The sequence below is a fragment of the Polyodon spathula genome, chromosome 27 (assembly GCF_017654505.1).
Source record: "Polyodon spathula isolate WHYD16114869_AA chromosome 27, ASM1765450v1, whole genome shotgun sequence".
Taxonomy (NCBI): Eukaryota; Metazoa; Chordata; class Actinopteri; order Acipenseriformes; family Polyodontidae; genus Polyodon; species Polyodon spathula.
Window position 1 is genome coordinate 9,112,752 of NC_054560.1, and position 19,684 is coordinate 9,132,435.

At 42.1% G+C, this 19,684-nt stretch overlaps 1 protein-coding gene and 1 non-coding gene across 2 annotated transcripts in view; one reads left to right on the plus strand and one right to left on the minus strand.

Annotated features, from left to right (window-relative positions):
* The window catches only part of myo15aa (myosin XVAa), a 33,282-nt gene extending 16,196 nt beyond the window's left edge, over positions 1-17,086 (plus strand). The window contains exons 33-64 of the mRNA XM_041230360.1: positions 394-514; positions 2,241-2,354; positions 2,776-2,837; positions 3,152-3,319; positions 3,628-3,706; positions 3,891-4,047; positions 4,345-4,513; positions 5,135-5,384; positions 5,607-5,725; positions 6,075-6,134; positions 6,230-6,305; positions 6,618-6,733; positions 7,058-7,176; positions 7,531-7,672; positions 7,818-7,929; positions 8,212-8,286; positions 8,722-8,927; positions 9,622-9,764; positions 9,860-9,932; positions 10,152-10,224; positions 10,332-10,405; positions 10,821-10,903; positions 11,247-11,377; positions 11,585-11,679; positions 11,963-12,040; positions 12,482-12,578; positions 13,518-13,678; positions 14,122-14,255; positions 14,508-14,641; positions 15,002-15,135; positions 15,269-15,409; positions 16,561-17,086. Coding sequence (XP_041086294.1) covers positions 394-514; positions 2,241-2,354; positions 2,776-2,837; positions 3,152-3,319; positions 3,628-3,706; positions 3,891-4,047; positions 4,345-4,513; positions 5,135-5,384; positions 5,607-5,725; positions 6,075-6,134; positions 6,230-6,305; positions 6,618-6,733; positions 7,058-7,176; positions 7,531-7,672; positions 7,818-7,929; positions 8,212-8,286; positions 8,722-8,927; positions 9,622-9,764; positions 9,860-9,932; positions 10,152-10,224; positions 10,332-10,405; positions 10,821-10,903; positions 11,247-11,377; positions 11,585-11,679; positions 11,963-12,040; positions 12,482-12,578; positions 13,518-13,678; positions 14,122-14,255; positions 14,508-14,641; positions 15,002-15,135; positions 15,269-15,409; positions 16,561-16,662 — 3,798 coding nt within the window. The 3' untranslated portion in view covers positions 16,663-17,086. The remainder of the gene's footprint in view (positions 1-393; positions 515-2,240; positions 2,355-2,775; positions 2,838-3,151; positions 3,320-3,627; positions 3,707-3,890; positions 4,048-4,344; positions 4,514-5,134; positions 5,385-5,606; positions 5,726-6,074; positions 6,135-6,229; positions 6,306-6,617; positions 6,734-7,057; positions 7,177-7,530; positions 7,673-7,817; positions 7,930-8,211; positions 8,287-8,721; positions 8,928-9,621; positions 9,765-9,859; positions 9,933-10,151; positions 10,225-10,331; positions 10,406-10,820; positions 10,904-11,246; positions 11,378-11,584; positions 11,680-11,962; positions 12,041-12,481; positions 12,579-13,517; positions 13,679-14,121; positions 14,256-14,507; positions 14,642-15,001; positions 15,136-15,268; positions 15,410-16,560) is intronic.
* trnar-ccu lies at positions 13,254-13,326 on the minus strand. Its single transcript has one exon. It is a non-coding gene; the product is annotated as a tRNA-Arg (tRNA).
* Positions 17,087-19,684: the final 2,598 nt, after the last annotated feature.

The window sequence follows — 19,684 nt, forward strand, 5'->3', positions numbered from 1 at the left end:
GCCACAGTAAATGCAGCTACTAGGAATGCAAATTGAAGTTGAATATGACATTGCCTGTATCAGTCAGCGAGAGCCTGTTTTATACAGTCTTTCTGAAGCATGACAGAAGGGCCTGATTCCTTTAGTATTTTACAATTTTAATAGTTTTATTCCATTTATAAAAAATATCTTTGACTTTGCATTTGTTTGAAAAATTGGTGCCTCAGTTGATCTCTCTTACACACACACATCACAACCCCTGTGAAGTTACAATATTTTTGAGACACCTGTATAAGCATGCATGCTGCTTTTAGGAGGTATAAGGTATTTACAGGAAGATGATCAGATTCCCTGGAGCTGACTTTCCTTCTCCAGCCTCAGGCTCCCTCTCAATGCTGTGTTTCTTTCTCTCAGGACCTGGAAAAGCCTTCCACTATGTCAACCAGTATGAAGGGGGGAGGCAAGGTTGGTGGCGGGACCAGGGACGGGGAGCAGCCCAATAACACTGGTCCTGCTCCCTCTGGGCAGCCCACAGGTCAGTGTGCCTCCATTCGCACTCCACTTCTCCTCCCTGTGCTCTCAGCTAAATAATAAATGGCAGGCAAACCAGTGTAAAGTAACACAGGGAGAGCTTTCACAGTCTGTTGCTCAGTATATAGCAGTTGTTTAAATTATGAACTTTTTGTTGCTTTAGCCTGTGATGCTAGGGATCGTTTTGTTGCTTTAGTCTGTGATGCTAGGGATCGTTTTGTTGCTTTAGCCTGTGATGCTAGGGATCGTTTTGGTGCTTTAGTCTGTGATGCTAGGGATGGTTTTGTTGCTTTAGTCTGTGGTGCTAGGGATCGTTTTGTTGCTTTAGTCTGTGATGCTAGGGATCGTTTTGTTGCTTTAGTCTGTGATGCTAGGGATGGTTTTGTTGCTTTAGTCTGTGATGCTAGGGATGGTTTTGTTGCTTTAGTCTGTGATGCTAGGGATCGTTTTGTTGCTTTAGTCTGTGATGCTAGGGATCGTTTTGTTGCTTTAGTCTGTGATGCTAGGGATGGTTTTGTTGCTTTAGTCTGTGATGCTAGGGATGCTTTTGTTGCTTTAGTCTGTGATGCTAGGGATCGTTTTATTGCTTTAGTCTGTGATGCTAGGGATGGTTTTGTTGCTTTAGTCTGTGATGCTAGGGATCGTTTTGTTGCTTTAGTCTGTGATGCTAGGGATCGTTTTGTTGCTTTAGTCTGTGATGCTAGGGATGGTTTTGTTGCTTTAGTCTGTGATGCTAGGGATCGTTTTGTTGCTTTAGCCTGTGATGCTAGGGATCGTTTTGTTGCTTTAGTCTGTGGTGCTAGGGATGGTTTTGTTGCTTTAGTCTGTGATGCTAGGGATGGTTTTGTTTCTTTAGTCTGTGGTGCTAGGGATGGTTTTGTTGCTTTAGTCTGTGATGCTAGGGATTGTTTTGTTGCTTTAGTCTGTGATGCTAGGGATGGTTTTGTTGCTTTAGCCTGTGATGCTAGGGATTGTTTTGTTGCTTTAGCCTGTGATGCTAGGGATCGTTTTGTTGCTTTAGCCTGTGATGCTAGGGATCGTTTTGTTGCTTTAGTCTGTGATGTTAGGGATCGTTTTGTTGCTTTAGCCTGTGATGCTAAGAATCGTTTTGTTGCTTTAGTCTGTGATGCTAGGGATCGTTTTGTTGCTTTAGTCTGTGATGCTAGGGATGGTTTTGTTGCTTTAGTTTGGGCATTTTATAGTTAAATAAGTAGTATAGGCATTTTTCAGAATTTTTTAAACTGTAGATAACCACCTACTTTATTTAAATTAACTTTAGTAGAACTTTAGATTGTAGTTTATGAATAGCTGTGCAATTATATTGTAATATTTTTACACACCACCTGCCAGTGTTAGAAATGGCACTGTGACCCCCTCTCTGATCCACCTGTAGTTACCATGTAAGAGCTGGGAATGTTGCTAGTTACCTAGTTACCTTTTTATTTAAGTGTTCGGAATTGTTTATGAAGGGTTTGTAGAATGTGTTCACATGATACCAGAATTGTATTTAATTTAAACAAAGAATGAGTGCTGCTTAGTGGCCTTCAGTGGTACTGTAGCTTTTGCTGAGGATATACAAAGCAAAGAATGTGGATAAATTCTCTTCCCATTCAAGATGTTTTGGTTTCCTTTGATTCCTATTGGAGATCTGATCAGTGTATTGCGCCACCTCTTTTTAAAACAAAATGTTGTGCTGGGAAATTAGAAAATTAATTCTTCTCTCTCCCCAGTAGTGCCAGTGATGTCAGTGATGGGAGGGATGATGCCAGGGATGCAGACAATGCCCATCATGCCAACATTCCCTAACACGCCAGCTTACAGTGGAACGTTCTCTAACACGCCAGGTAACAGTGGAACATTCCCTAACACGCCAGGTTACAGTGGAACATTCTCTAACACGCCAGGTAACAGTGGAACGTTCACTAACACGCCAGGTAACAGTGGAACATTTCCTAACATGCTAGCTAACAGTGGAACATTCCCTAACATTCCAGGTAACAGTGGAACATTCTCTAACACGCCAGGTAACAGTGGAACATTTCCTAACACGCCAGGTAACAGTGGAACATTTCCTAACATGCTAGGTAACAGTGGAACATTCTCTAACACACCAGGTAACAGTGGAATTACTGGAGACCTGCCAAATAGGGGCATTTTATCATGGCTTCCAAGGGTTAAATCAGTGTGAGTGTGCAGTAACATGTTTTATAGGGTGTGGTTGTTATGTTTTTAAAATAGTTGACTCTTTTTTATTTTCTTCTTCAGGCATGGATCAGTCCCTACTGGCTCAGCAACAAGCCTTCATCAACCAGCAAGCTTTGATGCTGGTGAGTGTCTTATTACTTCAGCCTACCCCTTGGTTGTCTGGAATAGTTCAGCACACGCACAGAGCTCTCATCAATGATATTACCATCCCCAAGTAGCTTGAATGCGCAAATAAAAGCCTGCTGTTTACTGAGTCATTAGGCGACGTCACAATGACCTTTTATTGTAGCTTATGAAAAATATCAAACAACACGTATTTGAAAAACCAAAAGCACATGCACTTGGCATGGTAGCCTTCAACAGACTAGCTTTATAAATTGATGTATGCAGTAGGATGCAGCGATGGCTCAGAGTTTAACACACCTTGTTTTCCCAGGCCCAGCAGATGACTATGCAAACCTTGGCTCTCCAGCAGCAGATGACCAGTCCACTGTCCAGTCCTGTCGGCAGTCCGGTCGGCAGCTACCCCCCCAGCCCACTCTTCCCGTCCCCCTACAGCACCTCCGCAACGCCCCCCCTCCCTAGGGCTGCAGTGCCGGCTCCGGTGGGTCAATCCGTCCCATTGGAGAGTGCATTAAAACACATGCTGTTCTCCTGCAGGGATTCGTTTAAATTGCAGAACTGCCTTTATCAATTCAGCTTCCTCACAGTGTCCCAAGCGATAAGCCTTTATAAACACAAGAAACTGTTAATATTTTATAGGCCTCATTTAAATTAAGTCATTCTCATTGCGCATACCCTAGTCAATGGACATAGCTGTGGAGTAATGTTCACATTTACATATTGTTTGTTTAATATTCATCCAAAACATTTCATAGGAACTTAATGAGTTTATTTTATTTTTTGTTACAGAATAAACCACCAAGATCTAGCCATGCCAAACCAGTAGCATCCCCAGCCCCCAGTAAGGAGAAGCCAGTCATCAAGTCCAGTAAGCAGCAGAGAATGGTTTTACAACATGTTATTATTCCCAGAACATATGCATATATTGTCCATCGTAATCCCATATGGAAATAACGTGTACAGTATTTTCAATATATTTATAATGTATGATCACTGTGTTTAACTAGGTGGATCAGATGTTAAGAATCCAAGTTATGTTTTTTGTTAATAAGCTCCTGCCTCCTCTGGTCCCTCCCGCGTCGCCCCAGCACAGGAGCCCGTGAGTCACAGGGTCGTGACCTCTGAACCCTTCCCGGAGCCGAGTCACAACATCAAGGACATCATCAAGCAGTACCAGCCACCCACTCCACACAACAACGAGCTGGTCAGGTCAGACTGCTGGTCCAGACATGGAGCCATTCACTTATCAAGCAGCCATTGAAGCGTGCAGCCGCGTGTGTGACTTCCTTTTAAACCAATAGAATCACCACAATGGGTCACCATTAGCCGACTAATTGTCTTTCAGCAATACTTCAAACTTGTTCCCCTATTTGCAGTGGACTCGGTTTTGGGATATTTGCTCCTGATGCCATTGTGTCATTAAATAGGACAGTAGGTCTGAGCACAATGATATTCCCTGTGTTTAAACCCCTGCTGCTATATCTGAGTTTCTTGTTCGTCATGCAGTGCCCTCTGTTTAAACACAGATGTAGTGAATATAGGAAGCTGTTTCAGCTCCACTGCGTTCTCTCGTTCTTGTAGAAAGGAGCCTGGGAAGGTGTTTGTGAAGAAGCTGGATCCCCACGATGAGGCCATGTTGATCTTGAAGGGGCAGATGCCTCCTCAGACACAACAGGTACTTGTGAACCTGGACTTCGAATATAACTACTGTTTAAATACAGTATCTTTGCAGCTTATTTTAAAAACAGATCACTCCATTGAAAAAAAGGTGCTACACAACAACTGAAACTTATATTCAATTTTGCAATAAAGCACTTCATAGTGCCTTTATGGTATAGAATGGTTATATACAGTATATGATATAGAATGATTATATACACTGACTTGACATGCATGGCCTCAGTCAGTGTGACCCTGTACCAGATTTGGACTTGCTAAATGCATTGCTGACAGCAGGGTACTGTGTATGTTACTAAATGCACTGTTGACAACTAAAGGGATGAATAATAAGTTTGATATTATTAAGAGTTTCAGGATAATTTGGACTGGTCATATTGTATTTATACTCTTCATCATTGTATCAGTGTTTGCATTAAGCTCAGTGCAGCTCAGTGAAAGAACCCACTCAACGGCATGCACAGTTCCCTTGAGCAGCTTTCATCTGTGATCTGAGAGAGTGGAAAAATTCTCTTATTTCTCTTATTTACTTCTCTTAAAGTTACTTAACGCACCCAGTATGTATTGAAAATGGTGGAACCCATGCACCCCTTATCAGCTCTCCCTCATTAATTACCAGAAGATGGCCCCTGCTGCTGCTCCTGCTACCCACCCTGCCGCTCGCCCTGCTGCTCACCCTGCAGCTCACCCTGCCGCCAGCCCTGCCACTCACCCTGCAACCAGCCCTACCACCAGCCCTGCCACCCGCCCCTCTGCTGCCACAGACAAGGAATCCCAGGAAACGGTTGCCAAGTTGAAACCTGTCACCAGTACCAAGCTAAAGAAAGTAATGCCAGCAGGGTCTGCACAGAGCTCCTCCGCCATGGCAGGTGAGCAAAACAGCCACAGGATCCTTCTCACTGGGTGACAGTAATAATCTTCATATACATCACTGACAGGCCTAGCATGCTTGTAAGGGCTTGTTATCTTCTTGTCTTCAAAGCCCATAAGAATTACATCATGGTTAATTTAGCCAGAGGGCCAGACCTCAACTCATAACCGTGATGTGAATGTAAAAGATCCCTGTGGGTTTGTGTGTCTGTCCCTGACAGCTGTCTCCAGGCAGCTTCCGGTGGAAGATGAGAAGATTCAAACCCAGTTACACAGGAAGAGCAGTGAGGAGTACTACACCTATAACAACGTGCCCTGGAAGATCTACATCAGGAAGGAGGTACAGTACCCCGAGACTAAATCACTGTTCTGCGCTGGTTCAGGACAGACATACAGCGCAAGAGAAGTTTACTGATCCTTAGTGTAGCAACTGCAGGTCAACTGAAAAGTGTCACGTTCCCTTCCAGGTTGATTCAACACCAATCGCAATCTAACCGCAGTGTGAAGGTCGAAGAAAAGTCAAGTGTTGGTTCTCATGCTTTTACCCTTAGATTGCTCCCCATTCGGGAATTGCATTCCAATGTTTGTCATATAGCATCATTTACAGTTCTGGGAAAGTGTCAAGCGACTTTTTTAGAATGCAAAACGTTATGAAATACAGGTAATAATCACAACCATTTTTTTCCCAGGTTTTCTATCCTAAAGACAGCTTTAACAACCCTTTAGTGCTGGATCTCATCTTCAAACAGGTAAGCTCACCAACAGTTTGCTGTTTAGTTCAAATAATGTATATGGCACCTCTATAAAATCCTGGCCATCGTACTGCTGCTTATTGTCTTTCCAGGTTGTGAGCGATGCATTCTCAGAGTCCTGCATCAGGATAACCAAAGAGGAACGGTTGAAAATGAGGGCTTTGTTAGGTAAATCCTCTGCTCCATAAAATACTCCTTTACACTTTACACAGCATGTACTCTGCATGTATTAAAATTAGGTGCAACATGTAATTCCACATTGAAATCCGTTTCAGTAATCCTATCTGATCGCAGAACTTGGATGCTAATGCACTGGAAACTATAACTACAGTCTAGGCAGAGCAGCGCTGTTTCATGTGCCTGTCCTTTCAATCAAATCCAGGTCTTGATTCAGACTCCCACTGTACTTCTTGTTGTGGAGGGTGCACGGCACACGAAGACACAGCCCCAGTGTTAATGCGTCTCCTCTTGTTTTTACAGCTGAAAACAAGGTGGATCTGAACTCTGTGATCAGAGAGGAGAGCGTCAAGAAGAGAGTGGTCACTGCGGCCAGAGACACCTGGGATGTCTACTTTTCACGCCTCTTCCCTGCCGCTGTGAGATTGCTGGCTTTATTTGGATGATTTCTGATGAAGGCATTTGCTGAACCATTTGTTTGCCTTCTTTATTGTTCACCCTATATGAAGTGTTTGAAGTTACAGAGGCATTTTTCTCTCTGCTTTATTTGTATTCTCCGCCATGGGGAAGTAGTTTGTTGTTCTTTTTCTGTGTAGAGATCTTACTTCCAGCCTCCAGTGATGAGGTATCAGGCAGGTGTTTTCAATGAAGTGTCTTCTGTTTATCTAACATCTGCTAAGACTGGATTATTCATTAATCATCCCTCATTGTTCATTCTTCCCATTTCGTCCTGGTGTCTTCAGGGCAGTGTTGGCACAGGGGTGCAGATCCTGGCTGTGTCCCATCAGGGCATTAAGCTGCTGAAGGTGATGAAGAGTAGCGGAACCATCGCAGAGCATTTCAGGGTCCTCCGAGCCTACAGGTAGGGCAGTGGGGCAGTGGGGCTGGCTGGCTGGCTGGCTGGCTGGTTGGATGGCTGACTGGTTGGATGGCTGACTGGTTGGATGGCTGGCTGGCTGGTTGCATGGTTGGCTGGATACTCTGTAAATGCCCTTCTGCATGTCATTTCGTTACAAGGGAATGAAGCAGCATTGTTTCAGATCTGCCCCCCTTTAGAAGACAAAGGAAATCAGATGAAGGCAAAGACTCCCCCTTCCCATACGTTTTCTTTAAAACCAATAGCCGACTGCCCCAGGTGCAATGTCCAGCTCTGTTTCCAGCCACACGGCTGCTGTGTGCATGTTTTTTTTTTACGTTGCTGTCTTTATTTCCCCAGCTACACTGACATCATGTTTGTGACCATCCCCTCGAAGAACATGCTGGAGTTCAACCTGACCAACGAGAAGCTCATTCTATTCTCATCCAGAGCCCCGCATGTCAAGAACATGATCGACCACTTCATCACTGAGCTTAAGAAGGTAGGACTTGTTCATCTAGATCAGGGGGGGGCTCTTCCAGGTCTGTGATTGGACATCTACAGTAGATCATTACTGATTTATTATCTATGGCTGAAATGAATCAAATTTAATATGTTTGATTTTTTTTTATTTATTTTTTCCCCAGGACTCGGACTATGTGGTCGCCGTCAGAAATTATGTCACAGACGACAGGACTCTGCTCAGCTTCCATAAAGGTGACATCATCCGTTTACAGCCAATGGATGGCCTTGAGACAGGTGAGAGCACCAGCTAGAATAATCACTTCTTAGAATGGATGGAGTTTTGTACAGAACACATGATGCCACCTGGAGATTGAGTGCTGAAATAGTAATTACTGTGCACAACCATGTGTTTAAACACAATCCAGCATCGAAAAGAAACAAGACACACTTGTAACATCTAGGACTCTTTTTGTGTTGGTTATGTAAAGATCGGGAGATAAGCGTTGTCTGGTTTTGTGCATTAAACCGTACCTTTCAAGTGTTTAACTGACGCACCGCGGTGTGGCTGTTTGACAGGCCACTGCTATGGTTGCATTGTCAGGAAGAAGGTGATGTATCTGGAGGAACTGAAGAGGGGCACATCTGACTTTGGTGGGTCTGTGTGCTCTGGTAGCATCGTGTTTGCTTTCAGCTGTTTGCAGTGTGTGAAGTGTCTATTGCAGGTGTCTTCAACCCTGGTCCTGAAGAGCTATTGGAGCTTCTGGTTTTCGTTTCAACCAACAGGTGTTCCAGATCTTTAGCCACTGATGATGTAAAGACACCTATAAAACCTGCAGGATAGGGGCTCACCAGGTCCAGGGTCGACTCCTGCTCTAGTGTGACTATTCTAACTGCACCATCTCTGTTCAGTAACCCATTCAGCTGTTGAACTCTTCATTACACTTACGGTTCTGACACTTTCTCCTCGAAATCTCATTGGGGTTCCTTGAATTGTTGCATGAAGGTGTGTTTTATTCAAACTGCGCTGTCATTCTTCCTCAAGTTTTTGGATTTTCCTTTTTCTAAAATGTATTTTCTGCCTCGAAGGCTGGAAGTTTGGGGCGATCCACGGTCGGGCGGGGATATTCCCAGCGGAGTACGTTCAGCCCGTGGCAGCGCCCAACTTCATCAACCTGCCAGTGGACAGGAAGGAGGAGCCCAAGAACAAGCAGGGCAAGGTGGCAGCGTCGGCCGCAGTGGCGGTGGCTGTGGTGTCCACAGCTGCAGCTCACGAACTGGACCAAACCACTGAGGTATGGGCTCCTCCTACACCAATCACGTCGGACCTGAGCTGGGACACACAACAAGAAATGTGTGCCCTTGCACCTAAAACACTTTGAGGGGATGCAAACAAACCAGCCATTGAACACATCTAATAGAGTGGCCAAACCATGGAAGAATATAATACAAGTTTACCATACCAAAAGCACAGCAAGTGTAATAAAGCATACATGTATTTAAGCACTATAAAGAATAGCAAGGTATGGTAAAGTATATTAATAAACTTGGCAAACCAGAGTAAACTGTGAGAAAAGTATGGAAAAAGTGCAAAAATACAGTGGTAAACTTTTATAAGGGAATTATACGATTAGCAAACTTTATCATGGTACTGTGACTGAGAAACAAGTGTGGCTCTGGCAAAGTGTACAGAACTCTAAATCTTTGCAAGCATGTTCGAATTAGAAGGGGTTTTGTAATTCAAAAGTGAACACGATGGTGGGGCACTAAAGATTTAACTAGTGACGGTTGCCTTTAAGAAAGTGTTTGTGGAGTAACCACTTACAAGGAACGCTTACTAGAAACATTAACTTCCACAACACTGCTCTTAAAGGTAAAAATGCACTCCACCCCTCACTAGCTTTACCTCTGCAGTGCTGCTGTGTGTGTGTGTGTGTGTGTGTGCAGTGCCTGGTGCTGATGCCCTGGTCTGTTGCTATCTCTTCCCAGGATTCTCCGGCAGTCAGCCAGTACATAGAGACTCTGGGGGACTACCCTGGCGTGGAGCTGGACGAAGCGATCCTGCAGGACAGCCAATACACCATGGTAGAGTTTGCCAAGAAATACTTCAGGGAAGCCCAGAGGAAAAAGAGGTCGGTAGCAGAACAAACGAGTGGATTCTGTGAGATCTGCTCTTTCCATTTCCGTACAGCATGAATGCATAACACATCTCCCTTACTCATTGCAGTGAATCTTATAAGCAGAAATCAAAGAAAGGGAAAGATTTACGAGATCCTGCTGATATGGTGAAGTATACCAAGGTAGCAACTTCTATTTATGTATGTATGGCTGTGTGTATGTATGTAGGCATATGTATTTATGCTGTTGTGTGTATGTGTATGAATTAATGTCTAAATGCTTATATGTAGATGTTGGGATTCTGACTGGTTTCAATGTTATATGTTTATCAATTTGTTACGTTGTTACCCAAATAGATGTTGGATACTGTGATGAAATGAAGTGTCTTTCTCTCTAAACAGTCTCCAATCCAGGAGTCCCTGATTGAGTTCAGTGATGACAACATGAATAAAGTTGCAGCAGACGTTTTCCTCGGTATGTGAATCTCATACTGTACTGTAGTTGAGGATGGGTCGCACAGTCTGGAACACTCCAGATCTATGTTTCCTTTGATGACCATTCTCTTCATCTTTGCGTTGCAGCAATCATGAAGTTCATGGGAGATTACCCTCTGAAGGGACAGACTGAGCGGGATGTCATCGGCATCATTTTAAAGGTATTCATCTCGAATCTGACATTCTGCATGTACAGTATTGCATGAGAAAACCAGGCTGATTCTGTTGAATGCACATCTTGAATGCACGGAACTCCAAGCTGTTGATAACCCATTCAGACACTAGACAGGTTTATTCAATAACGCTTCACAGCAGGAGTGTCCAAAGTTGGCTCTTCCACTGCAGGTCTTTGTTCCAACCCTGTTCTAAACTTTTAAATGAACCAATGAAACTTCTATCCAGTCCCTGAAGCAGTTAATTATCTGATTTTACCTTTTAAATCCCCTGCTTTGCATGGATAAGAATGAGAGTACTTAGCATCTCCTTGCATCCATCCCCCATTCAAGATTACTTTAATGATCCCATCCTGGTGTCTCAGTGCACCTGTGTGAGCTATTTGACTTTCTGTTTGTGCAGCACTGTGGAGAGCATGCAGTCATGAAGGATGAGACATACTGCCAGATCATCAAACAGGTCACAGGCAACACCAGCTCCAAACCGTAAGGGATCCTGCCTCTCGTTGCCATTCACGTAGCAATCAGGGGCATTTTTATCTGGAATGTACCTTTTCATTGGCTTCAGTGCTGTTTTCATGCTGGTGTGGGAGTCAAGTAAATCACTAATAAGGTTCATGAATTAAGCTAAACATTGAATTAACTACTTTGTTACGCTGTAAGGATGAGATCAGACCATATTTAAAATTTTAACAGTTATCATTTTAACCCTAGCGCCTTAGTCACCTCCAGCAAACTGGTTTAACATTACCAGCACATTTTCTTTCCTATGATTATCAATGCATTTTCTTTCCAATGATTTTCAATGCATTTTACTGCACACCCCCAGGGACAGCTGCCAGAGAGGGTGGAGGGTCCTGTACATACTCACAGCGTACTACAGGTGCTCTGAGGTCCTTAAACCCTTCCTCTTACGATTCCTACAGAACATCTGCAGGAGTCCAGGGCTCCACTTCCAAGGTACAGTCAACATTTACACTGGAGACTCCCAGCTTCTTCATTCAGGCTGGAAATCACTGTATAATCACTATACTGCTCTGGTGACTTGAACTCTGTGATCTACGTCAATGGATAGATGCTGTGCCTATAAAGATTCATTTAGAAAGCAAGCTCTTTGAGGTTTATGAGGACAGACAACAAACACTGGCTTTCTGTTTCCACCCCTAGGGATCGCTAAGGCTTGCGAACAGAACCTGAGAAAGACTTTCCAGTTCGGGGGACGTGTTGAATTCCCCAGCGGGATGGAACTCAAGGCGATGGTGGTCAGTGCAAAAGGATTAATTAGAGCCATGTGTTTTAGCATTGGGTCCCAGGTATTTACTGTGCCTGTGTTCATGCTTTTACTGTGCTTTATTGCGCAGTGATATATATATATATTTTACGATGGTTTAATGCAGCAAACATTTATAAAGGTTCCAAAAGAAAGCATTTGATATTTTTTATATTAATTGTTTACCAAAACTGTCTGGCCGTACAGATTCCTCGAGTTCAGTGCTGCGCTTTGCCGAAATGCCTGTGTGATTTTATTATTCCTGTCTTCTCCAGGCTGGTAGGAGCTCAAAGCGGCAGCTGTTTCTACTGCCAGGAGGAATCGAGAGACACCTCAAAATCAAAACTTGCTCTGTAAGTAAAAGAACACAGCGCAACATGCTGCACTCAGGGAACAGTTTATTTGGACTGATATGAACCGAATAATGCACAGCAATACCAGCCCTGTGGACGTTTTTAGGGTTTCTGTCTTGATGAAAACTCAGCACCCCTTAAGGTCATGCTTGCTCTGGCAGCTTTCCTGCAGTAAGGTTAAGTTTAGAATAGTCATCTTAACCCCCTGATCTTTCAGATTAGTCTGACTTTGCTGTCTGTTTGGAGCAACACTAATAACATATCATAAATCTGCAGAGTCCTGCGTCCACAGGACTCCAGTCTGTGCATAGCAATGGAGGCAGGCATCAGTGGTTTAAAAAGGCAATCCCAATGCACAGGACAGGCTGGTAGTGTTTAAAAACCACCCTGGGTGTAATTAATGAGTCCTATGCCTTTTAATAAGGGTGCTTGTTGTCCCAGGTTGCCCTTGATGTCATAGAGGAGCTGTGCTATGAAATGGCCCTGCACAGACCTGAGGCCCTGGATGAGTATGCCATCTTCGTGGTTACGAACAGAGGTGCGTGACGAGTGTAATTGCAAGCAGAGATAATGGAATTCCTGTGCCTTTGCTCAGGCAAGGGAATACGTTCTCATAGGAGAGTAGATGAGACCAGGCCTGTAATGTTCTGTCTTTTCCACACTGTCATCGAGATCATGTTATTGCTCAGGTCATTAAGTTTGGTGATATAGGGTTGTCCTGTGGTTTGCTTGGGTGAATTCAGTGAATTCATGTGCTGATTTCAGATTAAGTAAATGTACTTTTTCAAATCTGTCCCCTATGAGGTGTGAATTTAAACCAGGGAGAGGTTCGGGAACAGAACCTGGTCAGTTTCACCAGGAATTCGAGAGTGTTGCTTGGTTTTTGCGCCACATTGAGGGAATGGCTGATACCAATAACTGACAGACCTCCTTGTACGATGGTTTCAGTGAAATAAAGTTACAGAGCTGCCTGCTATTTTTTCTGAAATGTGCAGTATTTTTTGTATTTTTTTTTTTTAAAGGTGCGGTAATATTACTAGCTGTCAATAGAGGTTGCTCTTGTTCTCTATAGTATCATGTTTATAGTATCAAGTAATAAACTTGTACTGAAAAGGGAATACATAGGTACAAAAAATAAAAAAGGGAAAATATACATTTTAAAAGTGTGTATATATATTTTTTTTTATCAATTTCAAACATATATTAAAACTTTCACCCCAGATGGGACTCGAACCCACAATCCCTGGCTTAGGAGGCCAGTGCCTTATCCATTAGGCCACTGGGGCTAGACAATGTTTATATCAAATACAGAGGGTATTACAGTTTTATAAATAAAATGTTGCACTTTTTTTTTTTTTTTGGTTGTTTCCTCTGTTCATGGAACTGGGAGAATTGTGTTCTAATGGACCACTGTCTGGCAGAAAATATATTTTAAATATAGACTCCTCGCCTTACTGACACTGTGTTCTTTCTGCAGGCCAGAATGTCCGTCCCTTGAACAAGAAAGAATACATCCTGGACATAGCCACAGAGGCGGAGCAGATAGACGGCAACTACAGTTTCTGGTTCAGGAGAGTGATCTGGTCCCAGCCCCTGAAGTTTGACAATGAGCTTTATGTCACCATGCACTACAATCAGGTGCGAGTGATTCACTGCTCTGTGCTTGTGTGGAACAGCTCTATTTTAATGTTGCTAGGTTTTCTTTGCATTCAAGCAAGGGGTGTAGAAGGACTGACCTGCCAGTCATTCACATCGCAACAACATGAATGAGTGTTCTAATGAATGATGTCACTGTAACTGTGGTTGCACTTTGGCACACGTGTGTAATAGTAATCACAATCATTCCATAATAATAGATTGATTACAGTTCAGTTGTGCATTTATTTGTCGTACGATTATTGTTCAACCACTTTTGGGGACCCTGTTTGTTATAATTATTGCTTGGTTGGAACTGTAATTTTAATTGAACAAAACAGTTTTGTAATCGTCATTTCAGCAACTGTTCTGCTGTAATTGTAATTGGCCCTGGGTGTGGTAGGTGCTGCAGTTTATCTCACCCCTGTGTGCATTGTCTTGGGCAGGTCCTCCCAGATTACCTGAAGGCTCTTCTCACTGTGCTCCCCCAGGGGAAGGTGAGCGAGCCGCAGCTGCAGCAGATATCCAAGCTGGCAGCTCTGCAACACCGCGCCAAGGACAGCATCTACCTCCCCACCATGTAGGTGCAGAGGGCAGCCTCCCCGACATAGCCTTGAGACAGGCGTCAAAATCACAGACCACTTCCAATCCAGATTTAACACGAGCGTCTATTACGAATCAGGGCTGGGATGACTTTCAGAGGATGCAGCTTAGCGTCACCTATGTCTAATTCAATGTTGCATGCACTGAATGGTATAATTCCGTCTTTAACTGCATATTTCATCAGTGGAAGCGAGGTAGACTGTGAATTTTGTTTCTCCTGTTCGCACAGCCGGGAGGTTCAGGAGTACATCCCGCCCCAGTTTTCTGGGCAGCAGCGTCCGCAGCTATGGCTGAACATGGTGACCCAACACATGCAGCAGGTCCAGGCACTCAGTCCTCACCAGGCCCGGGCACAGTTCTTAGGTACAGTAAGAGCAGGGAGGATACAGGAGCACTTTAAATGCTTGTACTACTGGATCTGGCCTTTAAAAATATAAGTAGAAACTTTCTCAATTCCTCAAAAGCATTTTAAGTTTTTAAAAAATGTAGGTCCGAGAAAAGGCCAATCGACCCATCAAGAGTCACCCATTGTTAGCACACCAGTCTCCCCTACTGGGGGTGGGTGGGAGGGGGTCTAATTTAAAAGAACACAATCCAGTCTTTTTTAAAATGTTCCCAGGGCTTTAGATCCTACTATGACATAGTTTCTTGTAGTGCTACTATAAGTGTGTGTGTGCGTGTGTGTTACTGTGCCTGGTGCTGATGTGTTCTTATTAATCGCAGGCCTGGTGAGTGCATTCCCAATGTTTGGGTCCTCCTTCTTCTACATCCAGAGCAGCAGTAACAGCTCCATCGTCTCTCCCTGTGTCCTGGCCATAAACCAGAACGGACTCAACTTCCTCAACAAGGAGACCCATGTAAGTGACCCAAGAAAACCCTCTGTTGCACCTTGTAGCTTTGTACTTTTAACTACAAAGCAGGCCTGTGTTGCATGCGCCTGTGTTGCATGTTCTGCCCTGCTGTTGACACGTGGCACAATTCACGTTCCAGGAGCTGACGGTGAAGTTTCCTCTGAAGGAAGTGCAGTCCACCCGAACCCAGAGGCCAACAGCTGGCTCCAGCGTCCCCTACGTGGAGATCATGCTGGGAGACCTGATGTCACAGCGCATCACCCAGCTGCAACTCGAACAGGTAAAGCGGGGTGCGGAATAGGAGGAGCGATATGTCCATTTGAAGCACGTACAGTACAAAGCCAAAGGCATCGTTTCACATGGCGTGAAACCAGCACAAAATAACTTAGTTGTAGTAACAAGCAGTTCTGGCAGAGTTTCTTGAATTGTTTAATTCGTTTTTGAATTGACGAGTCTTTTGCACTATTAGGTCTATCAGGGACAGAATTAAGATTCCACTGCTATGTTGCATAGCAGCTTCATCTATTCCAGGTTTTACTACGAGCTTGATTAGCCGCAGTGTATGAGTAACAAGCTATGCAATGACAGTCTAATTACCATCGCTGTCTGTGCATGTTCTACGAAACATTTCAACAGTAAAATTAAAATGCTTTGCTGTGTATAAAGGCTGGCTGATACTCCAGGGCAGGGATGCTTGGTACTGTGCTGGGTCTGGGTGACACACAGCCAGCAGATTGATTACAGTGTTGATTCATTAGAGAGCTGCTAATGTCGTTAGCCGCACCAACTTCAGTTATCGTCACTGAATAATAAAAAAAAGTGACGGCTCTCAATGCAGCCACTGTTTATCAATCAATCAATCAATAGCCTCAGGTTTGTACATAACTTTTACTGACAAAAATACACTCAAATACCTTGTTGGAGGTTTTTTTCAACTTTTAGGTCCATCGCTTTTTTAGATCAATTGGAATTGGAATTAAAAAAAATATATATCTGGAGTTTATTAAAATGTTATTAGAACAGGATTCACATAATGGATGACAGCTTTGTTTTTAAAATTCCAGTGCCATGAGCAATGTTTTGGTAAGCCAAATATATTTTAAAGTGTAAATCAAATTTGCAACAGTAATAAACATTGTTTGACACATTTATATGATCAACAGTCCACTGCTCCCAGCTTTGTGCTCAATCCTAATCAGATAGGCTCAATATATTTCTACATTACTAATGTATTTTATTCATTAGAAGCTCTGTCTCAAGTCAGGGTTATAGTTCATATATAACTGCAAATCATAATAGGCTCCAGTGTTATTTTTGTACAGCGTTTCCTCTGTGAGACACTGAAACTATGTTGCAGGGTTGTGTCGTTACAAGACTCTGATAGCTAAGATGACTGACAGGGGCGCTAATCCTTTCTTGTTTGTGTTCCAGGGGTTGGAGCTGTGTCGTGTCATTGCCATGCACATGGATAACCTCCTGTCTGCCCGTGAGAAGAGACTGACTCTCCCACCTAGTGAAATCACTCTGCTCTAACCAGACACAATCACGACGCAAACCAACTGCACAGTCAACAGGGCCGATACTGGTCTGCAGCCCCACAAAAACAAAACCAGTAGATGCTGTATGCTTTGAATCTTTTATACAAGAGTGTTAGAGGAGGCAACCCCCCAACTCATTTCTATCTACCTCTTCTTTAAATAAAAACAGTAATTGAGCCCCTACCCTCAACTCTGTGAGATTTGTTTTGCATGTGTGTATTTGCAGTTATGTAATAGTCCTTAGTCGTCCCCCCCCCAATGTTTAATGCACTCCAAAAATATTCTAAACCAAGCATGCATGTCCCTTCATAGAACCTTGATCTGTCTTTTACTTTGTTTTGCAAAAAATTGTAAAATACCATAACATCATTTTTATCAATGCCTTAATCAGCTGCTGGTTTTAATAAATATTATGTTACTTGTTGGTTTTATTTATCCAGAAATGGAAATAAGACTCCCACTGCATTAAAGTCTGATCCATTCCTGGTTTTACTATGAGTTTAATAAGACCCACATAAACTTGTTACCTGTGTAGACGCTGTGGCTAATGAAGCATGTAGTAAAACCTGGAATGGGTGAAAGTGCTATGCAACAGGAGTCTTATTGCTATCCCTGTTTATCTATCTATAGCTATCATTCTTCCCTTTGAGTTTACCAAGTCATATATTTTCAAAAACAAAAGTGCAATAAAAGTAGATCCATGGTACGTATATATGTCATCTAGGTACCATAAAAAAAATTTCACACTTCTAAAGAAACATTTGAACTTAAACAATGTTTTTTTAAAATGTTGTAAACGTGATTTTAAAAATATGTTTAAAACTAAAAATTTCTTTTTTATATACCATATTATTTTTTTAAAATTATAAAAAACATAAAATATTTTATTTTATAATATAATCTGTGAAGACTTTTTCTTTTTTTTTTTACTTATAATTTGTATTTGTTTCAAAGTACTAAAATTTTACGTGGAGATTTTAGTTCAGAAATAAACGAAAGGAGATTTATTCTAAATGCAGCCACGAGGGGAGCAGTATATCTCCCCCGTCTATATAGAAGAATCAAGAATCACATGTCCATATATATATATATATATATATATATATATATATATAGATATATATATATATATATATATATAGCACACAATTGTATCAGAAAAGGGTTAGGTTTAGAGTTAGAGTTAAGAATAGAGTTAGGGTTAGGGTTATGGTTATATCATGCAAAAAGATTTACACATTAAGTAGATTGTAACTATGCATAATAATATTGCAATTATGTATAAGTACACATGTATTTAAATAGTAACTACTATGTAAATACACAGTAATTACAGACACTTTTCAAAAGGGGCAAAATAAGAACTAGGTTGCAAAATTATTTTGAATACCTGATTCATGTAACTAACTCATGTTTTTAATATCTTTCACTTTGTGACCTAGTCCTTATTTAGCCCATGCATGTAATATTCGGGTCAGGGTATAATCATACCCAGACAGCAGTGAGCTGTTACAGACGAGACGGTTGCTGGTGCCAAACAACATGACTCAGCTAAGTCTATATCTGAATCCAGTGTGGGGGAACAAATAAACAAGCAGCTGATCTGCTCACTAAATCAACTCCCCATCCCATCCCCCCATCCCCCCCATCTCCTGTAGGGCCCAATGAGTTTCACAGTAAATCCTCCTGGATGTTAAGGTTGGCCTCACAGGGCCAGCAAGTATAGGTTAATAGTGTGATGGTTTCTTTTTTTTCTAAACTGTAAATTAAAAATAAATACATGAAATATCCAGTAGTGTGCACATGCGTTAGAGCACCCCATTGCTTCTGTAGTTTTGATTTGTTGTACACATCAAATCAAACCAGTGTTGCTGAAAGTCTTTTGTCAAAATAGGCAAATGAGTGATTGTCTAATTTAATTCATGGCTTTATTAGGGCACACAGGCAATTAATTTAAAATAGTAAGAGAAAGGGAACACAGAGCCACACATGGTAAAATACAGGAGACTTTTTTGATAGTAAAAAATAGTCTAACATTTTCACATGACTGCTATTGTTTCTATATCACGGGTTACGAAACAGAAACTTAAATTCTCACACCCAGAGGTTTTCATGCAGGTAGGCATAGGATATAAATGAATAATCCTGAGATGTCCCGATAGATTTGCACAGTACTGTATATTGTTTTATGGTTTAGGTTAAATGTGTGTCTCGAAATTGCAATGTGACTGCTTGCTTTGCAATGCAGTGAAATAGGCACAGCTTCACGTGCCGTCAATGCATGATTTCCGTGAAGAGCATCGCTGTAGAATTATGGATGGCATGACTATATGAAGATATCGCTGTAGATATTATGGATGGCATATATATATATATATATATATATATATATATATATATATATATATATATATATATATATACGATATATATACACACCTAGTCCACTACCTCAGGCACTAGCAAAATAACACTAAAATAATAGGCTAAATAAATAGCATCGTATGATTTAAAGATACAACTGGGTCTCTTAACACCTATGATGTAAACGATGTTCAAACCAAGTGCTGTATTCCGTCGTCATGTTTAGCACATAGTTTTAATACGATTTGATTTACTTTATTCAGACGCTAATTGTTCCATGACGTGGCACTGACCACTGCCCTGCGTAACACTGCGTGTAAACCATGTTTTAACAGGACTGCATGTTGAGCATCCTGTCAGTATCCCTACTATCGTTGCGGTTGGGTTTCGTGCGGCTTCTGCAAAGTGTGTGTTGCCTGGGAACGCTATTTCAGTCACGTACTTCCCCAGCAAAAAAAAAACCAAAAAAAAAACAGAGGTGGCCTATCAATACTTCTATTTGGTTTGTAGTTTTATCATTTAAAATGTAAAGAGATAAAAAAAAATCATGATATTATGAACACCTTCGTGTGTGTATAAAGATATTAAACGCAGACCCTTTTAAGATAAGCAGGCACCGATTCAGATAGCTTCACCGCACAGAAGGCCCCGTG